Source organism: Electrona antarctica, assembly GCF_951216825.1.
Source record: "Electrona antarctica genome assembly, chromosome: 7".
Lineage (NCBI taxonomy): Eukaryota > Metazoa > Chordata > Actinopteri > Myctophiformes > Myctophidae > Electrona > Electrona antarctica.
Window position 1 is genome coordinate 21,868,101 of NC_136812.1, and position 15,195 is coordinate 21,883,295.

The 15,195-nt window shown below is 41.8% G+C and overlaps 1 protein-coding gene across 1 annotated transcript; it reads left to right on the forward strand.

Moving 5' to 3' along the window:
* The first annotated feature begins 3,889 nt into the window (after positions 1 to 3,889).
* ncbp2 (nuclear cap binding protein subunit 2) lies at positions 3,890 to 7,051 on the forward strand. The gene is made up of 5 exons (XM_079506015.1): positions 3,890 to 4,069; positions 4,590 to 4,676; positions 4,863 to 4,957; positions 5,136 to 5,274; positions 6,482 to 7,051. Exons 1-5 carry the CDS (start codon positions 3,995 to 3,997, stop codon positions 6,578 to 6,580), a joined length of 495 nt encoding a protein of 164 aa, XP_079362141.1. The 5' UTR covers positions 3,890 to 3,994; the 3' UTR covers positions 6,581 to 7,051.
* The last annotated feature ends 8,144 nt before the right edge of the window (positions 7,052 to 15,195 follow it).

Below are 15,195 nucleotides of genomic sequence, written 5' to 3' on the forward strand. Positions count from 1 at the left end.
GCCCTCAGTAGTCACTACCATATGTTGTGTTGGCCTTGGGTGATGAGATAAGGGGACTCTGGTGATTCTCTGGTGCTGTATTTATTTCCTGCATGGATTGCACAGAAAAACACCATTAAACCCACTCTGGCATTTTAGATTTTAACCATTATTTTATACTTGCTAGCAAGTACAATACTTGAATAAATGTACTAAAGTTTACACCACTGGCAGTGTCATGTGACAGGTTCACAAAGTGTATTAGAAACGGAATCCAAAGGAAAGTATGCACATCTCTAAAAAACGTTCAGGTGCTGAACAAAAAGATACGTACAGGAGAAGGAGAAGTAGTCCGCACACTGTTTCGTAGCTCCCACAGGAAATGTATTTATTTAGTCACCGAGTGTATTACACACAAAGGGTATACATGTAGGCCTAGTGTTGGAACACGTGACGTGACCGGAAGACATAGAAGGAACAGAACGTAATATGATAAGGATATAAGGATGACCTCATACTGTAGGAATTTCACAGATGCATCTCGTATCAATAATGAACATGATTGTATTAGGACAACAACAAGATGTGTCTCCTTTCAAGTACATACCGGTATTAGGCATCATTAGATTACCGTTTCCCAAACATTGGGTTGGGAGTGGGACCCATCTTTGGGTTGTGGACCAATTTTTGTAGATCTGTTATTTTCAGTAGTTTGCGTCCAGGAAAAAACGTCTCATTTTTATTTTAAGTCTTTGTAGAGCTAAAACGTTTGGGACGTTTGGGATTAGATAGCCATGGACTATTCATAACGACTTTTATACTTAAGATTATACACAAAACCAAAGGAGCAACCTGTGTGGAGTCCATAGAAAACAATGCATTTGGTTAAGACCAGTGGTGTAAAGTAAGTAAGTACATTTACTTTAATTACTACTATACAATTTTGATGTACTTCAATTTACTTTTGATTACAATTATTAGAAAACTTTAGTTACTGTACTAGTTACTTTGTAGATTTGGATTATTGTAAAACATACATGAACCACTTCAGCCCTATATAAACTTTGGCTATTTGAAAATAACCAATCTACAAACTCACAACGTGTCACATTGCGTTGTGAGCTTGTAGATCTGCTATTTTCCAAAATATTTCTATACTTTAAGTACTTTAAGTATATTTTTATGTCAATGTTTATGTACTTTTAGTCAAGTACATTTGTAATTCTAGACAGAGTTCTACATTGCAGTATTGATACTTTAATTTAAGTAAATGTAGTACTTTTACCACCACTGGTTAAGACGTCAGCACAGCATGTCTGTGATAAAGAAATAAAAAAATTAAATGAGGAGGGGAAACAAGCAATGAAACTTGTGCTGTAGTCACTGTGTACTCATACTGCTACAAATAAACTACCGAAAGGTTCGCTTAAACACTCAATTTTAGGCGAAATGATTATACAACAAATAGGGCTACACTATAACCTCACCTCACAGTTTAAAGTGCATTTGCAATTTTAAACAACTTTGAAAACGAAATGAGCTCTGCAGACTCACCTTCCCCGCAGTCGGCCATGAACAGAGTGAGGATGGAAGGGAGTGGCAGGCTGAAGACATCAAAGCAACGCATTCAGGTTGACAACGTCATTACAGCAAGAGGTCCTCCTCCACTTTTGGTCCCTCCTAGCTCCCTGCCTTATCACCCTCTGCCCTGACAATTTTAAGGAAGCAAGGTTTTCTCCTCTACCAACCGTCCTACCAACAGTCATTAAGACATGCGAATCCTTTGACTCCTTCAAAACTGCTCTCAAAGGGCACCTACGGACGGCTGCAATTCGAAACTGGCCCCCGGAAAATCTGTATCCCCCACCCACCCCTGTTCCCCCTCACTGTATATGTTTCTTTTCCCTTTTTACCTCCTATGATGATTTCCTTTTGACTATATAGTTGTGTATATTCGTACGTCTCTAAATGTTTTGATGAATTGGAAATGGTGGGCCCTATTGTAAACAAGTGTAATGCTTTATGGTGTCTTCCACTCACTGTTGTTAACAGTTTTTTTTATTGAGTTGTACTTGAAATGTACTGTAATTCTGCAAACTGTTAATAAATCAATCAATCAAAACTCTTGACTCTCTGCATGTCGCAACGATTGAACGGACGAGTCTCCCAGGTTCCCTATGAACTCTGAAGTCGAATGGAGTTTGTGCCATTTGACTCATTTGGCCTACTGAGGGTTTCCTGTTCTTCTTTAGGGCACATTGTGGCAGCGGTGGCCGAACGGATTGCGGAGCGGTCTTGATACCGGAAGGTCGCCAGTTCGAATCAGCGGTCCGACACGTTAAAATTACCACCGCTGAAGTGCCCTTGAACAAGGCATTGAACCACTACGATGAAATGTTCTATGAGCAGGGCCTGGCTGGAAACAAGTCCAAGTTCTCTGGACTTTATGATGATTGACCAAAGCAAGGTTCCACAGAGCTGAGCATAATGGAGCCTTGCAAAGCTCTGATTACCACCATGGTGTAGTTTGATTGATTGATTGAAAATTGTATTAACAGTTTGCAGAATTACAGTACATTTCAAGCACAAACTCAATACAAAGGCTGTTAACTGTGAGTGGACACATAGTCACATGGACACATAGTCGACAAATAAAACACAGAAGCACACGCACACACGCACGCATGCACGCACGCACACACTGACGCACACACTGCCATCACCACCACATGTACACACTAACACACCAAATCATAACTGGCAGCTGACACATGCAAACACTCACCAGAGGGCAGTGCAAACATGGCAAAGGACTCTCCAAAGATGTGACATGGGGACCTTTATGGATGAAGATGGTGATAGTGGGAAGGAATGTCAAACAGTAGCCCAGACCTACAGAAAGGGAAGATGAAGACTTTTCAGTGCTGTTTTGAATGGAATTAATCAGCAGGACAAACTTATTTATACACACGTATTTCATTGTGCTATAGGATATAGAGAATATTTACCGCTTCGCCTTCTCCTCATTAAGTGTGCAATAAAGTGGGCAATGATTTAATGCTATAGTGAAACAGAGATTAGGGGGGTGTTACAATCTGATATCTTACTCGAAAACAAAATTGTTTTACACCTGTGATGTGACTGTTCTGACAATAGTCGATGCTGCATTGTCCTCAGACCACCTACAGTCAACCAGTCATTACACATATTGGAACAGTAGGTGGCGCCATTCGACTTCAAAGAGAGTGGGGCCGAAAGAAGGGAGCAGGTGGAAAAGGGGAATGTGCACGCAAATGACATCTGTATGGATAAAACAAAATTCCTAGCCTTTATAGCGATGGTAATAAACTGTGCGGTGGAAATAAAGAGGAAATCTGAAAGGATCTAAATGGTACTGGAAGCAGCAAAAAGATTTTTAAATGTCGATGATGTCACTGGGGAAGATCTGGATAGTGTGCTGAGGGAGGAATTCACGGTGACTCAGACTGAGTAACTGAATGGACTGGGATGAAATGAAATGAAATGATTACTATATTTACCCAGGGTATCTGGGCTAAGCTAAAGAACTTGTTTCCAGCCAGGCCCTGCTCATAGAACATTTCATCGTAGTGGTTCAATGCCTTGTTCAAGGGCACTTCAGCGGTGGTAATTTTAACGTGTCGGACCGCTGATTCGAACTGGCGACCTTCCGGTATCAAGACCGCTCCGCAATCCATTCGGCCACCGCTGCCACAACTAAATCACTGGGTGGACACACTGGACACCATAGGGTGGACACTGTTTGATTTTAAGCCACAGATAAGTGTATGGTGAAAGAAACCAGTAGGTGGCGGTAATGCACAGTTTTGTTGCCAACCGCCAATAAACCCCATAAGAAGAAGAAGAAGAAGAAGAATAACTTGACCTACCGGAAGTTATTGATGTTACTGTTGTGTTAGCATTGGCAAGCTAACGGCTAAGTTGTGTCGTGTGGTGGCAAGGTGGCAATCAAACTGCTGTCCCCGATTTATTCACCATGTCTGCTAAACTAAACGCACTGTATAGTGACTCGTACGTTGATATAAGTCAATACAGAGACCAGCATTTTAAGGTAAGTTGGGAATATAAACGATTGTTACTTCAACATTAACATTCAACGCCGAGAGATGCTTACGAGATTCGAGATAGCTATCCATCTATGCTTTTCTCAATAACGTTACAATAACATGTATTATTATTATGCTTTTTCTTTTATCTCAATTCATTCAAAACTAAATGATGTACGTGTCGGGTGTACGATGATAAGGACATTCAAATAGAAATATTGTGTACAACAGAGCTGCTATAATAGCCCAGCTTGTGCAAAGTTGTGCACAAATAAAATAGCAGCTGTTTTTCAAACGTGTTTTAAAGGTAATTGCTCCGTTTGTGATAGCTCTGGTCCATAGCCTTACTGCTTCTGATTCTTACTGCAGGGCAGAATCAGAAGCAGTAAGGCTATGGACCAGAGCTATGTTTGTGTACGGGACAGTGTTTGTAAAAATGTTCCCCCAAAACTCTCTCTCTCTCTCTCTCTCTCTCTCTCTCTCTCGTGTGTGTGTGTGTGTGTGTGTGTATATTGTATTACACAGGGTAACCGGTATGATCAGGAGAAGCTGTTGAAGGGGAGTAACACTCTGTATGTGGGGAACCTGTCCTTCTACACCACTGAGGAACAGGTATGCTATGCTTTTTTAGCCCCGTTTGGAACGTCACCCTCCACCATAACTCAACAACATTGCAGCTGTATGGCAATTGGCAAGGTTGAATTATCCTCTTTCAATCTGCAATACAAATCCACTTAGAGATGTTATGACCTGTGTGTGTGTGTGTGTGTGTATAATGTTTTTTCATTTACTGATAAGGTTTATGAGCTGTTCTCCAAAGCTGGAGATGTAAAACGCATCGTCATTGGTCTGGATAAGGTGAAGAAGACTGCCTGTGGGTTCTGCTTCGTTGAGTATCCTTTCATCACGCTTGCAGTAAATTAAAGGTGCTGTAAGTGAGGTTTTACTACTAGGTCTTAAAGGTGCTGTAAGTGAGGTTTTACTACTAGGTCTTAAACAAAACTAGTCTCTCTGGGGAAGGGAATCCTAGAGAAAACTGTAGACATGATCCCTTAACCCCTGCTCTGCCAGATACTACTCACGTGGAGATTCAGAACATGCCATGCGGTTTGTTAACGGGACGAGGCTGGACGACCGCATCATTCGGACAGACTGGGATGCTGGATTTAAAGAGGGAAGGCAGTATGGCCGTGGCAAGTCTGGTGGACAGGTGAGGAATCTTAGGGGCGATTCACACTGGTCCCGGGTTCGCACTCGGGACCACTTGGCAGATGTTGTGGTAGTGTGAATGATGCGTACCGTTCCCGGGAGCGGATCGCCCAAACGTCCCCGGGACCGCATGAGGGGCGGGTCTCTGGACTGCTGATCTATGTGCGCGTATGTCTATCCTCTCTCAGTCTATCTACATCACACTTGTGTGTGTATTGCTGAAGTGCAGGGTGCGAGCTTACTCGGATTGATCGAGGGATTCGAGTTTTGTTTTAATTTATTTCCACAAATAAAACTGCAACGGTGCCACGATTTTTCAATTACCCTTTGCATTTATTTCTTTGGAAAATGACAAAGATCCATAAAATATGTAACTTAAAAAAAAGCATCTTCTGCTCATGCATTCTTCTCACCCTTTTCACCCCTAAAGGGCTCAACATAGTAAATGTTTTGAGGGTCGGGGTGAGAAACGCCCATACTTTTGTTATGCCTACATGCATAGTTTCACACTTTTATTTATGTTCATTGTCAGTGATAACTTAACCTATACCTATACACCATTCATCCACTAGATGGCAGTTGTAAACGGAGCTCCCCAGTCCCCACATCCATGTATGCAACCCACTGGAGTGCTCACATTTTCAGCATCATAACATTTGATAGGGGGTTAGGACTGGTTCAATCTCCTCCCAGCTGTTCTCGGTCAGGGCCTTTACCTTCTTAGAGCTGAGTATTGATATCCAAGGACTCGTTTGCAAAGTTGTTCTTAGCATCTTGCTGTTGTCATGTTGACAGCCATTCAGTGTTGCTATGTGCACGATGTCACTTCCACCTACTCTTTCTTGAAGAAAGAGGGTGCTCGGGACAAGAGGCTTTTTCCCCCTCTACTGCCCAAAACTACTACCGGATGGTACTGTGCAAGTTGACTGTACGTCGGGACCGTCGGATTGACTGCAGCCGGCAAGTGAACGGAGATAAAATTGCACGGATTTTCACGTCCTTGACGTGAAAAAGTTTGAGCACCACTAACATAGAGCAGACGTAGAATACGCACATCAAACAGGCTGGGTGCTGGGCTAAAGGAACTTCAGTAGGTATTGAATGTCAGAATTTTCAATAAAGAACGTCTTTCTTATACCCATGGTGTGCAGGTCTAAATGGGTTAACCAGTTTGCATTCCTGTATCTGAACTTTGTTTCCGTATGCAGGTAAGAGATGAGTACCGTCAGGACTACGACCCGGCCAGAGGAGGCTATGGTAAAATAGCATCGCAGCAGAGAGTCCCAGACGTTCGCAGCAGCTTTTAGACACCTCGGCACTCTTAATTGGACATAAAGCCCAGCACAGTTTGCTGCTGCTTTATTTGGACCAACCGAGCTTGCAAGACATTATATGGTGATGACTTCCACTGGAGAATATCGTTTTTCCTCCTTCAATCCCACCCCTGCCAATCGTTACACCATTGTACAGATGTTATTGCTACACGCTTTTTTTATTTTTTAATGACAGGGTCTTTTTTTAAATACCAGAGACAAAATGGTTCAGTGACTAACATTGTGGCAGTTTGGGATTTACTTCTGTCAGAGATCAAGGATAATGCCACCAGACACAATTGTTTTGTAGCATCTCTCTCTTTATGTTCAATTTTAAAGTTTTTTTTCTTTTTTGGTAAGGGAAGAAGAAAAGAATGCAGTTGTCTGTGATTTTCTTTTACATGTGTATATACGCATATACATTGTTTAAAAAAATAATAAAAACAGATGAGAAAAAAGGTCAAACTGACCTAGTTGCCAAAACCTTTGTTTGCTGCATGTGCCTCCTCTTGCAGAGCAAGATCAACTTCTTTGTGATTTGAGACAACATGCTGATTTATATACTACGGTTGTGGAAAAAGAAAAAAGCACCTCTGCTGAAATGTGACCAGCAGTGAGCCTTCCACTCTTGTCAATAAGTCTGGGGCAGAGCACAAAAGAAAGGTGAACGCCAGAACATCTAGTCCCCCATTGGTTTGAGGTTCAGTTATCACACAGCTGTGCACTAATATTATGGATGTCATGTTCTGTCTCTCAGCAAAACCACACATGTCCCTCTTCTAATTTACACCAGCACGCCTTCCACTTACTTTAAATCTCTTTTTCTCCAACTAAACATTCCCCTTGCATTGCCCTCACTCTACCTTTGGACAGCAGTCAGCATTATATAGATCTAGCAATAGATCATTACCCCATTTGAACCTGAAGGCACTGATGCACAAACACTACCATTGCTGTGGTGTTAAATCAGGTGAATTGCTATTAATTTATCACAAACACTCCTTCAGCAGACCATCTGTAGCAGCCATTTAAATAACCTGATGACTAAACATCGTCCAGGGTTTTGGTGATTGGGAGACTGCGATTTCATTATAACGAGTAATTCAGTTCTCCACAATGCCTTTCTTTTTGGCATCTACACTACACCTTGAGGAATGTTGTTATAGCTTGCTTGTCCATCAAGAGGATGAGTTAGAAAATGATAGCTTCACATTTTGTGGGAAATGAGATGCTTAACCTGGTGCTGTGAATTGGGGATAAGCATTACAGTCAGTCTAGGCCTGATTAGGAAGACTCTTTTCTTTGTCAGAATTCAGTAGGAAGCTTAGCCTGTCTCCAGCCCTGAATCGCTAGCCACGCCCATTAAGAAAATATGTTCTGGCGATTCAGAACAGGTGGTGAAAGGGCCCTTGTTTTTCAGAGTTATGTTGTATATATTATCCTGTTATTACATCAGCCATGATAGTAATATGAAAAGTGACATATAGTATTATATTTCTGAGCTGCAGGCAGGGCTACTCATGCTACATGCATCTCCCTTTGACCTGCTCCATTAGGGAAATACGAGCCCCAATGTAACCACCTTATTTGTTATATTATTTGGCCAATGTTTGACCAGTTTTTAAAGTATATAGTTTGATTACTTTTGATGGTCTTTTTTTAAGGTATTAAAAGGGACTTAAGCGTTATTCATAGTCTGGATTTTCGGTGGTGAGGTGACCACCGAACTACAACATGACGTCACGAGCCGCGGTGAAGAGCAAACCACCGCCCCAGCCCTTCTCAATGTTTTTACTCACCACAGCTCAACGTTATTTCAGCTCCGGTGGTCACCTCACCACCGGAGCGGTGGTCACCTCATCACCGAAAATCCAGACTATGAATGAGCCTTTAAAGTGTCACTTCACTGTCGTCTCGGGACCCCCCCTGGGGGGTTCCTGACCCACAGGTTGAGAACCACTGGTCTACAGGGCCAGCTAGCTTATTGTATCGTGCTGTCTCTGCTGTAGTGTTCTGTCCCCCCTGCAGTCCCCCTCTCTCTGTTTATCTGTCCATCTCTCCTTAATGGATGAGAAAAGTTGTTTGTTCAGATCAGCACATACTCCTATCAACAGGAGGTTTGAGCTACAGCAACAGACGGTAACCGCGTGGTGGGATTTGGCAGAGAGAGGGGGAGAGTGTACAAGCAGGTAATTATATTTCTGATGGAGAAACTTAATTTGAATGTTGGGAATGTTGCCTATGGCAGTTTCAAATCCATTAAAAGTAGCTGAACTTGCTGAAGAGCAGGAAATTATGTCATTACCAATGAATGGGAAATGTGTTATTAGAATCGCCTAATTGTCACAATGCACAGAAGTAATGTCTTTTCACATGTTTGGACATGTGAAAGTGCTCTGTGGTTTTATAAAATGATTGCTACTGCTTCATATAGCTAGATGCTGTGACCAGACTGGGTTATCATCCTAAAACCTAATTTATGCTCCATTACAATGGTGTCACGCACTGAAAAATAACATGTTTGACACGGCGTCTATATGACGTGTTGTGAGCTTATAAATCGTATACAGGTGATGATTTATACTTTGTATGACAAAGTATAAATCAGGCTTATCTAGTAGTTTACGCCATTTTGTGCAGTGGTCCATCCATGGAGAGGTTTCTGTCTGTTCGGATATAGCAGGTTTACTGCTTTCAGTGCTTTAACACCTCTCCATGAAACCCTCAAACTGAAGCATCCCCCTCTAGAAGCATTTGGTTCAGCTGAGCTGCCAGTCACAGCCAATGGGGTGGAATTGCTCAGGGTCATTACAGGTCTGATGCATCATGGTGTGAAGTGTTCCGCCTAATATCACGCTTCACAACACGCTCAATACTCCAGAGTTCCCCAAGAGCTTAATCTCAGCCCTAACACCACAGTACAGACATCTGCCTTGTCCATTCATAGACGCCTCTGCCTTCCAAACCAACCGGCACCTGGCATGTACCAATCTGTGAGTCAGTCAAGTAGTCACACTCAATTCTTTACATTCGCACCGTCTCCAAGCCAGGTTTACTGGTGATAGATTCACTGCAATCAATCTAGATGAAACTAGAAAAAGTGCCCTTCTGGGCACAGGTCTCCACCAGGAGGATAGGAGTGTGTGTGTGATGCTTGGCCTGTTGTAGCGCCACCATGAGGCTGATTTGAAAACTGTCAAGTGGCATTTCTTCCAAAGCCTAGTGGGAATATGCATGCACAGTTTCACCACAATCGGTTGGTTGTTGGTTGTTGGTAGTTGTGGCGATTTGTACAAAACGGGTACAAACCGGGCTACTCCTGAAAAGTTTAGAAGCCAATCGTAGCCAATGAGGGTGGATTATGAGAAATCAAACAAACCAGTCTTGATCACATGACTATGGAGAGCATGTGTACCGATTTGCGTGAAATTTGGATAAAATCTGAAGGAGTAATATTAGAAAATGTGTTTTACATATGTCTGCCTCCTGGTGGCGCTATAAAGAGCAGATGTGAAAAATTCCAGGCAAAGGTTTTTCCTTGGCCTCTAGGGAGTTGGCATACAAAGTTATCCACAGATCCGTGCAGTTAGAGGTAAAAACACTTTTTTAAGTCTGAGAAATCTGAAAGACCCGTTTCGTTGAATGGCTCTAGAGAGACTGTGTACCAATTTGCGTGATGTTTGGACAAAATCTGTAGGTGTACTGTCCAAAAACTTGTTTTGCACAAAGCGGCCTCCTGGTGGCGCTATAACAGGCCGTTCTGGAAATTCATTGTTGGCATCCAGGGAGTGTGTGTGCAAAATTTGGCATCGACCGGGTTAACGGTGCCGGAGATTAGCTGTTCACAGACGGACGGACGGACGGACACACGGACGGACGGAGTGCAAAACATACTCTCTCCCCATGCCTTCGGCCTGGTGGAGACAATTAATAATAGTAGATTATTCATTCCCATATGCATAATATGTATTCAAAACAGTATCGTTGAAAACACTCGTCTGAATTGCAGTTCACCACCTGCTGTGTTCATCAATCATGCCAAGCGTAATTGAACACAATTACGCAATATTTCTCAGTCTGTTTCAACTACCATTGTACATTTCCTTTCTCTGATTGATTCCCCGATCTCTTCCTTTATGTGCTGTGGTTGTGCTGGTTGACCCGGCAAACCTAATATTAAACCTAATATGAGGCAATAGCAGGGAAACAGCCCCTTTGATTCCCTCTAGTGACTTGACATTAAAATGGATCCTATCTCTCTCTCACGCGCTCTCTTTGCTATCTCTGCAAGAAGTGTTCCATCAACTACTTCAGAATAGTGAGATGATCACCCATCAGTGATTTCAGTAGATTCGTTATAAGAGGTAGCAACAAGAATACAAGTTGTTGGTGCAGTGCAGAAACTGAGCATCCATATACGAGAGTTCATTTTTTAAATTTAACGTCTGATAACTGGACAAATGAAGTAAACACCCAGACTGAAATAAATAGATGTGATGTGATTCATCCTCTGGAGCAAACTAAACTGCATGGGGTGCTACAGCAGTTTTACTGCAGTGTTAACACTTCAAATGGTTTGATCTAGATATGAAGCCTGTCCTTTAAATCTAGTATTTAAAAATGACCAAAAAAAACAATTTGGGCTGTCCAAGTATATACTCGAGCACACATTGTTATTGTAAACTTCCAGAAGTCCAGTGTTTTATTTAAGTTTATTTTCAAATCTATCCTGTTGAAGATAAGATTACTACTAATAACTATCATAATATAAATTAGAACAACACTTTAATTTGTATTTGTTGAGTAAACTCCTGTGTTAATTCATCTTCTATTTGTAACTACACATTGACAGTTAGTAGTAGTACACAGGATTTTACTTTGTAGTCTCTGTTTTGTCATGTCGGCTCCATGGTGAGATCAGGCACATTCCTGCATCTTGAGTCTCTGCTGCTTCACCATGTACCGGATGAGAGGAAGGAAGGACCCCCCTTGTAGAGTGGATATGCCGCTGCCACCAGCAGCAGCCACCTCTGTGATCACCTCACAGCCCTGGCTGCCTGGATGAACACACTGCAGGCAGCCACCTCTGTGACCACCTCACAGCCCTGGCTGCCTGGATGAACACACTGCAGTCTAGTCTGGTCTGGCCTGATCATGTCACGCTTGTGATGATTAATGACCGGAGTCCTGGGGGGGCCAGTGTCGCCTCTGAATTCATGTTGAGCTCGGCTGTCAGCCACCAACTTCTCAGGAATCACGACCTATAGGTAATAACCATCCCTCAACCTGTCTGTATGCACAGTTGTCCATTTGCCTGTCTCTGTGTGTGTGTGTGTGTGTGTGTGTGTGTGTGTGTGTGTGTGTGTGTGTGTGTGTGTGTGTGTGTGTGTGTGTGTGTGTGTGTGTGTGTGTGTGTGTGTGTGTGTGTGTGTGTGTGTCCCTCCGTCTAACTGCCTCTGTCTGCTTGTTCTGCTTATGTAGGCCTACATACTTTGTGTGCATATTCATATTTATTAATTATAACCACAACAAGTATTTACATGTAGGAGACTCATCATCATCCTCATTAACTTGATCATTATGACATCTAATCATCTAATGTTTGTCTGATAACACCATGCCAAATAATCTGCAAGTGCTTTTCACATTGTCATGCTTTCATACACAGAGCTACTGCTTTGTTCCATCTCAAAGGTTGGGCTCTGATGAAGTTCATCTCAGCAATCTTTTAATTAAGAAACTGAATTAAGTTTGTGGATTAATTAAGAGCTTTCATCCACTACTAAACTACAGATAGATCATGGGGGGAAAGACAACTGAGCATCTATGTATTTGCAGCTATGGTGAAATGCATTCTTCCAGTACAGAGCCTTGATCAATGGAATACCTTGGAGGGTATTATCTTACTGCACTAAATGGATCTCATGTGTATCACACAGGGCGAATGCCAGTAATGCTTGTGGCAGGCACTCACATATGTAATTAATTCCAGTAAAATGGAAGGGAAAAGTGCTATTTCTATGATTGCATACACACTAGGGAAAGTGGTAAAAGGCTACAGATCAGACAACCCAGTTAACAACAAGCATACAACATTGACTAAAATCAAACTGTTGTTGCGGCTTTGTATTGTTGTACACACATGGTTTTAAATGGTTTATTCTGACTTTCTGAAGAAATGTTCAATGTCTTGGTCATGAGATTTACTTTGTGTGATTTGGAGTTAAAAACAAAAAAGCTCTTTATGGCTAATTGACTTAATTTAAGCCTACTCCAGTGTACAAACTTAAGGTGTCACGCGGTGAAAATGGTATATCTACATCGTATTTCATCCACGACGTGTTGCAAGCGATCGCCTATTTTTGGCAGGTGACACCATTATAGTCAGTGGGGACCTCATGTTTTTTGTATTGTCTTGGTGTTAGCTCTGTGTTGTTTTTGATGTGGGTGTTGAACAGACGAAGACGAATATCCTTCGGGACAATAAAGATATTATTATAGGATGAGGTATAATTCATGCTCGCAAGTATAGCGAAAAAAAATAGAGCAACAAAAAAATAAAAATAAATGGTAGTATGGCATGGAGTGTAACAGCAGGCTGTTTTGAACTGGTCAGTAATATAATATGATTGGGCCTAGAGAGGAGCCCTGCAGTGGCCTGTTTGATGATCCAAAACAGTGACAGTCATGGATGGGGAGGCTGGCTGCATGCTGCTAATGGGAAGGTTTCAAAGCTAATCCAGATGAAAGATGAAAACAAATCCCACTTGTATCTCTTTGTTTGTGCTATGTGTTCTGACCCTGTTTGAGGCTGTTTCATAAATCAAGGCTCATAAACAACTGTGAGGTTATGTTTCAATTTATCTGAACTTGGTGGCAGGGCATACATTGCAGTAGTCCATCAAGTTTGCAGTTTTGACCATCAAGACAATAACAGAATTTAAATCTCAAGTGTTTTGACAATTATTTTGGGGCCCACTTGCAATATCCGCGCAGCCCACTAATTGGCCCTGGCCGACAGGTTGAGAATCACTGATGTAGTTGGTTTCCCTTGCCAGCCAGATACTCTGCTTTAGAAGTAAAAGAAGGTACTGTAGTGTATTTTATGATACATGAATCAGATAATCCCAATGTTGTGTATTCTGGTCTAACAGGCATACACAGTATGCTATGCCCCCTCCTGTGACCCTCTTAATTAAAAAACATTGTTAGTGTAAGATGGGTGTGGTGTGACCACATCTGGTATTAAAGACGGTTAAATGTTAAATTCTTAGCATGCATTACCATGCATTAATTTATTTGATTTGATTAATTAAGTCTAGCCCTGATTTAATTAAAAGCTGATTATGTCCATGCAGGTTTTATTTGTCTAACTTAATGACTCCCTCTATTGGTGAGCCTGACACACTGCAGACAGCCCACGTCTCTAGTCCACTTATCAATTCTAATAATGCCAGGTCTCTACACTCAGTACACTGTAAGGTCCAGGTTTCATTCTAATAATTCTCTATACTCCCTGCACTGTATAGATTAAGGTTCAAGCTGTCTCCACACTAATATATATCTTGCCCTAGAAAAATCAATTCTAAATCTGATTTGAATAAGGTCAATCCAATGGAATACTAAAAATGTGCGCTCAGTCAACTCAAGCACATATCTCCACTAGAAGACATGTCCAAATAATAATAGGCTACACTGTCTGACAACAAACAACATAGTGTCAAATTGTATCTCTCTCTCTCTCCATCACTCTTTCTCTCTGATGAATTGTAAAACAGAGTGCTGTGATGTGGTGTAGGTGTCATGATTGTGAACACATTATGTTGGATGATAGTAGGGAATATTGGAAGTGTGGATGCAATACCAATTGAGGGCAGCCTCATACTATCTGACTGAGTGACAGGCTGACAGCAATTATATCTTGTACTATCTCCCTTTCGCACTCACTTGACTCCAATAGTTGTTCATATGAGACACATTCCTTTATATTCTATGTAATATTAATTACAGACAGTATATATGTTTTGGTGTACCGGTATTTTGTACGTTTTTCAACCTATTGAAGTATTGAAGAGTATGGCCTCGAAACGTCATGTCCAAATGGCTTTGGAGCATGAGCCAGTGTGAAGACTTTATTCTTTTTGAGACCCCTTTTATTGAACACTGAATGGGAATATAGAGCAATTGAGCCGTTATTTATTGAACACCCCTTTGAGGTGAAAAAATCGCAACAGTGTAATTTTGAATATTGGCTCTGCTCATGCTTACTTTAAAATTTGGTACTAAAAAGGACCAGCAGTGTGTGATCATGTGACCTCAAGTACAAGTCTGTCGATAACTAGAAAAAGCGTTCTGGTCTCATGAACTTGAGAGTGTTGAGTTCTCCCCAAGTTAACTTGACGAGAATATTAAGGCCTTTTTCAGACGGAGACAAAGATATACAGAGATAAAACGGCAAAGTCCCGTTGCGTTCTCATTTCTTATTGACCCTTTACACGAGAACGACACTTTATGAAAACGCTATAATGTCATAGGTGGCGGTAACGGGCTGCCAAATAGACCAGTCACCCACGTATAAGAAGAAGAACCAGGTAGCTCCCCCTTCACGC

Bases quoted from the DNA above. Each gene is read 5' to 3' on its own strand.
- ncbp2 (XM_079506015.1), top strand. From the start codon at position 3,995: ATGTCTGCTAAACTAAACGCACTGTATAGTGACTCGTACGTTGATATA. The intron at 4,677-4,862 runs GTATGCTATGCT...TTTACTGATAAG, and splicing joins TCTACACCACTGAGGAACAG to GTTTATGAGCTGTTCTCCAA. The intron at 4,958-5,135 runs GTATCCTTTCAT...CTGCTCTGCCAG, and splicing joins TGTGGGTTCTGCTTCGTTGA to ATACTACTCACGTGGAGATT.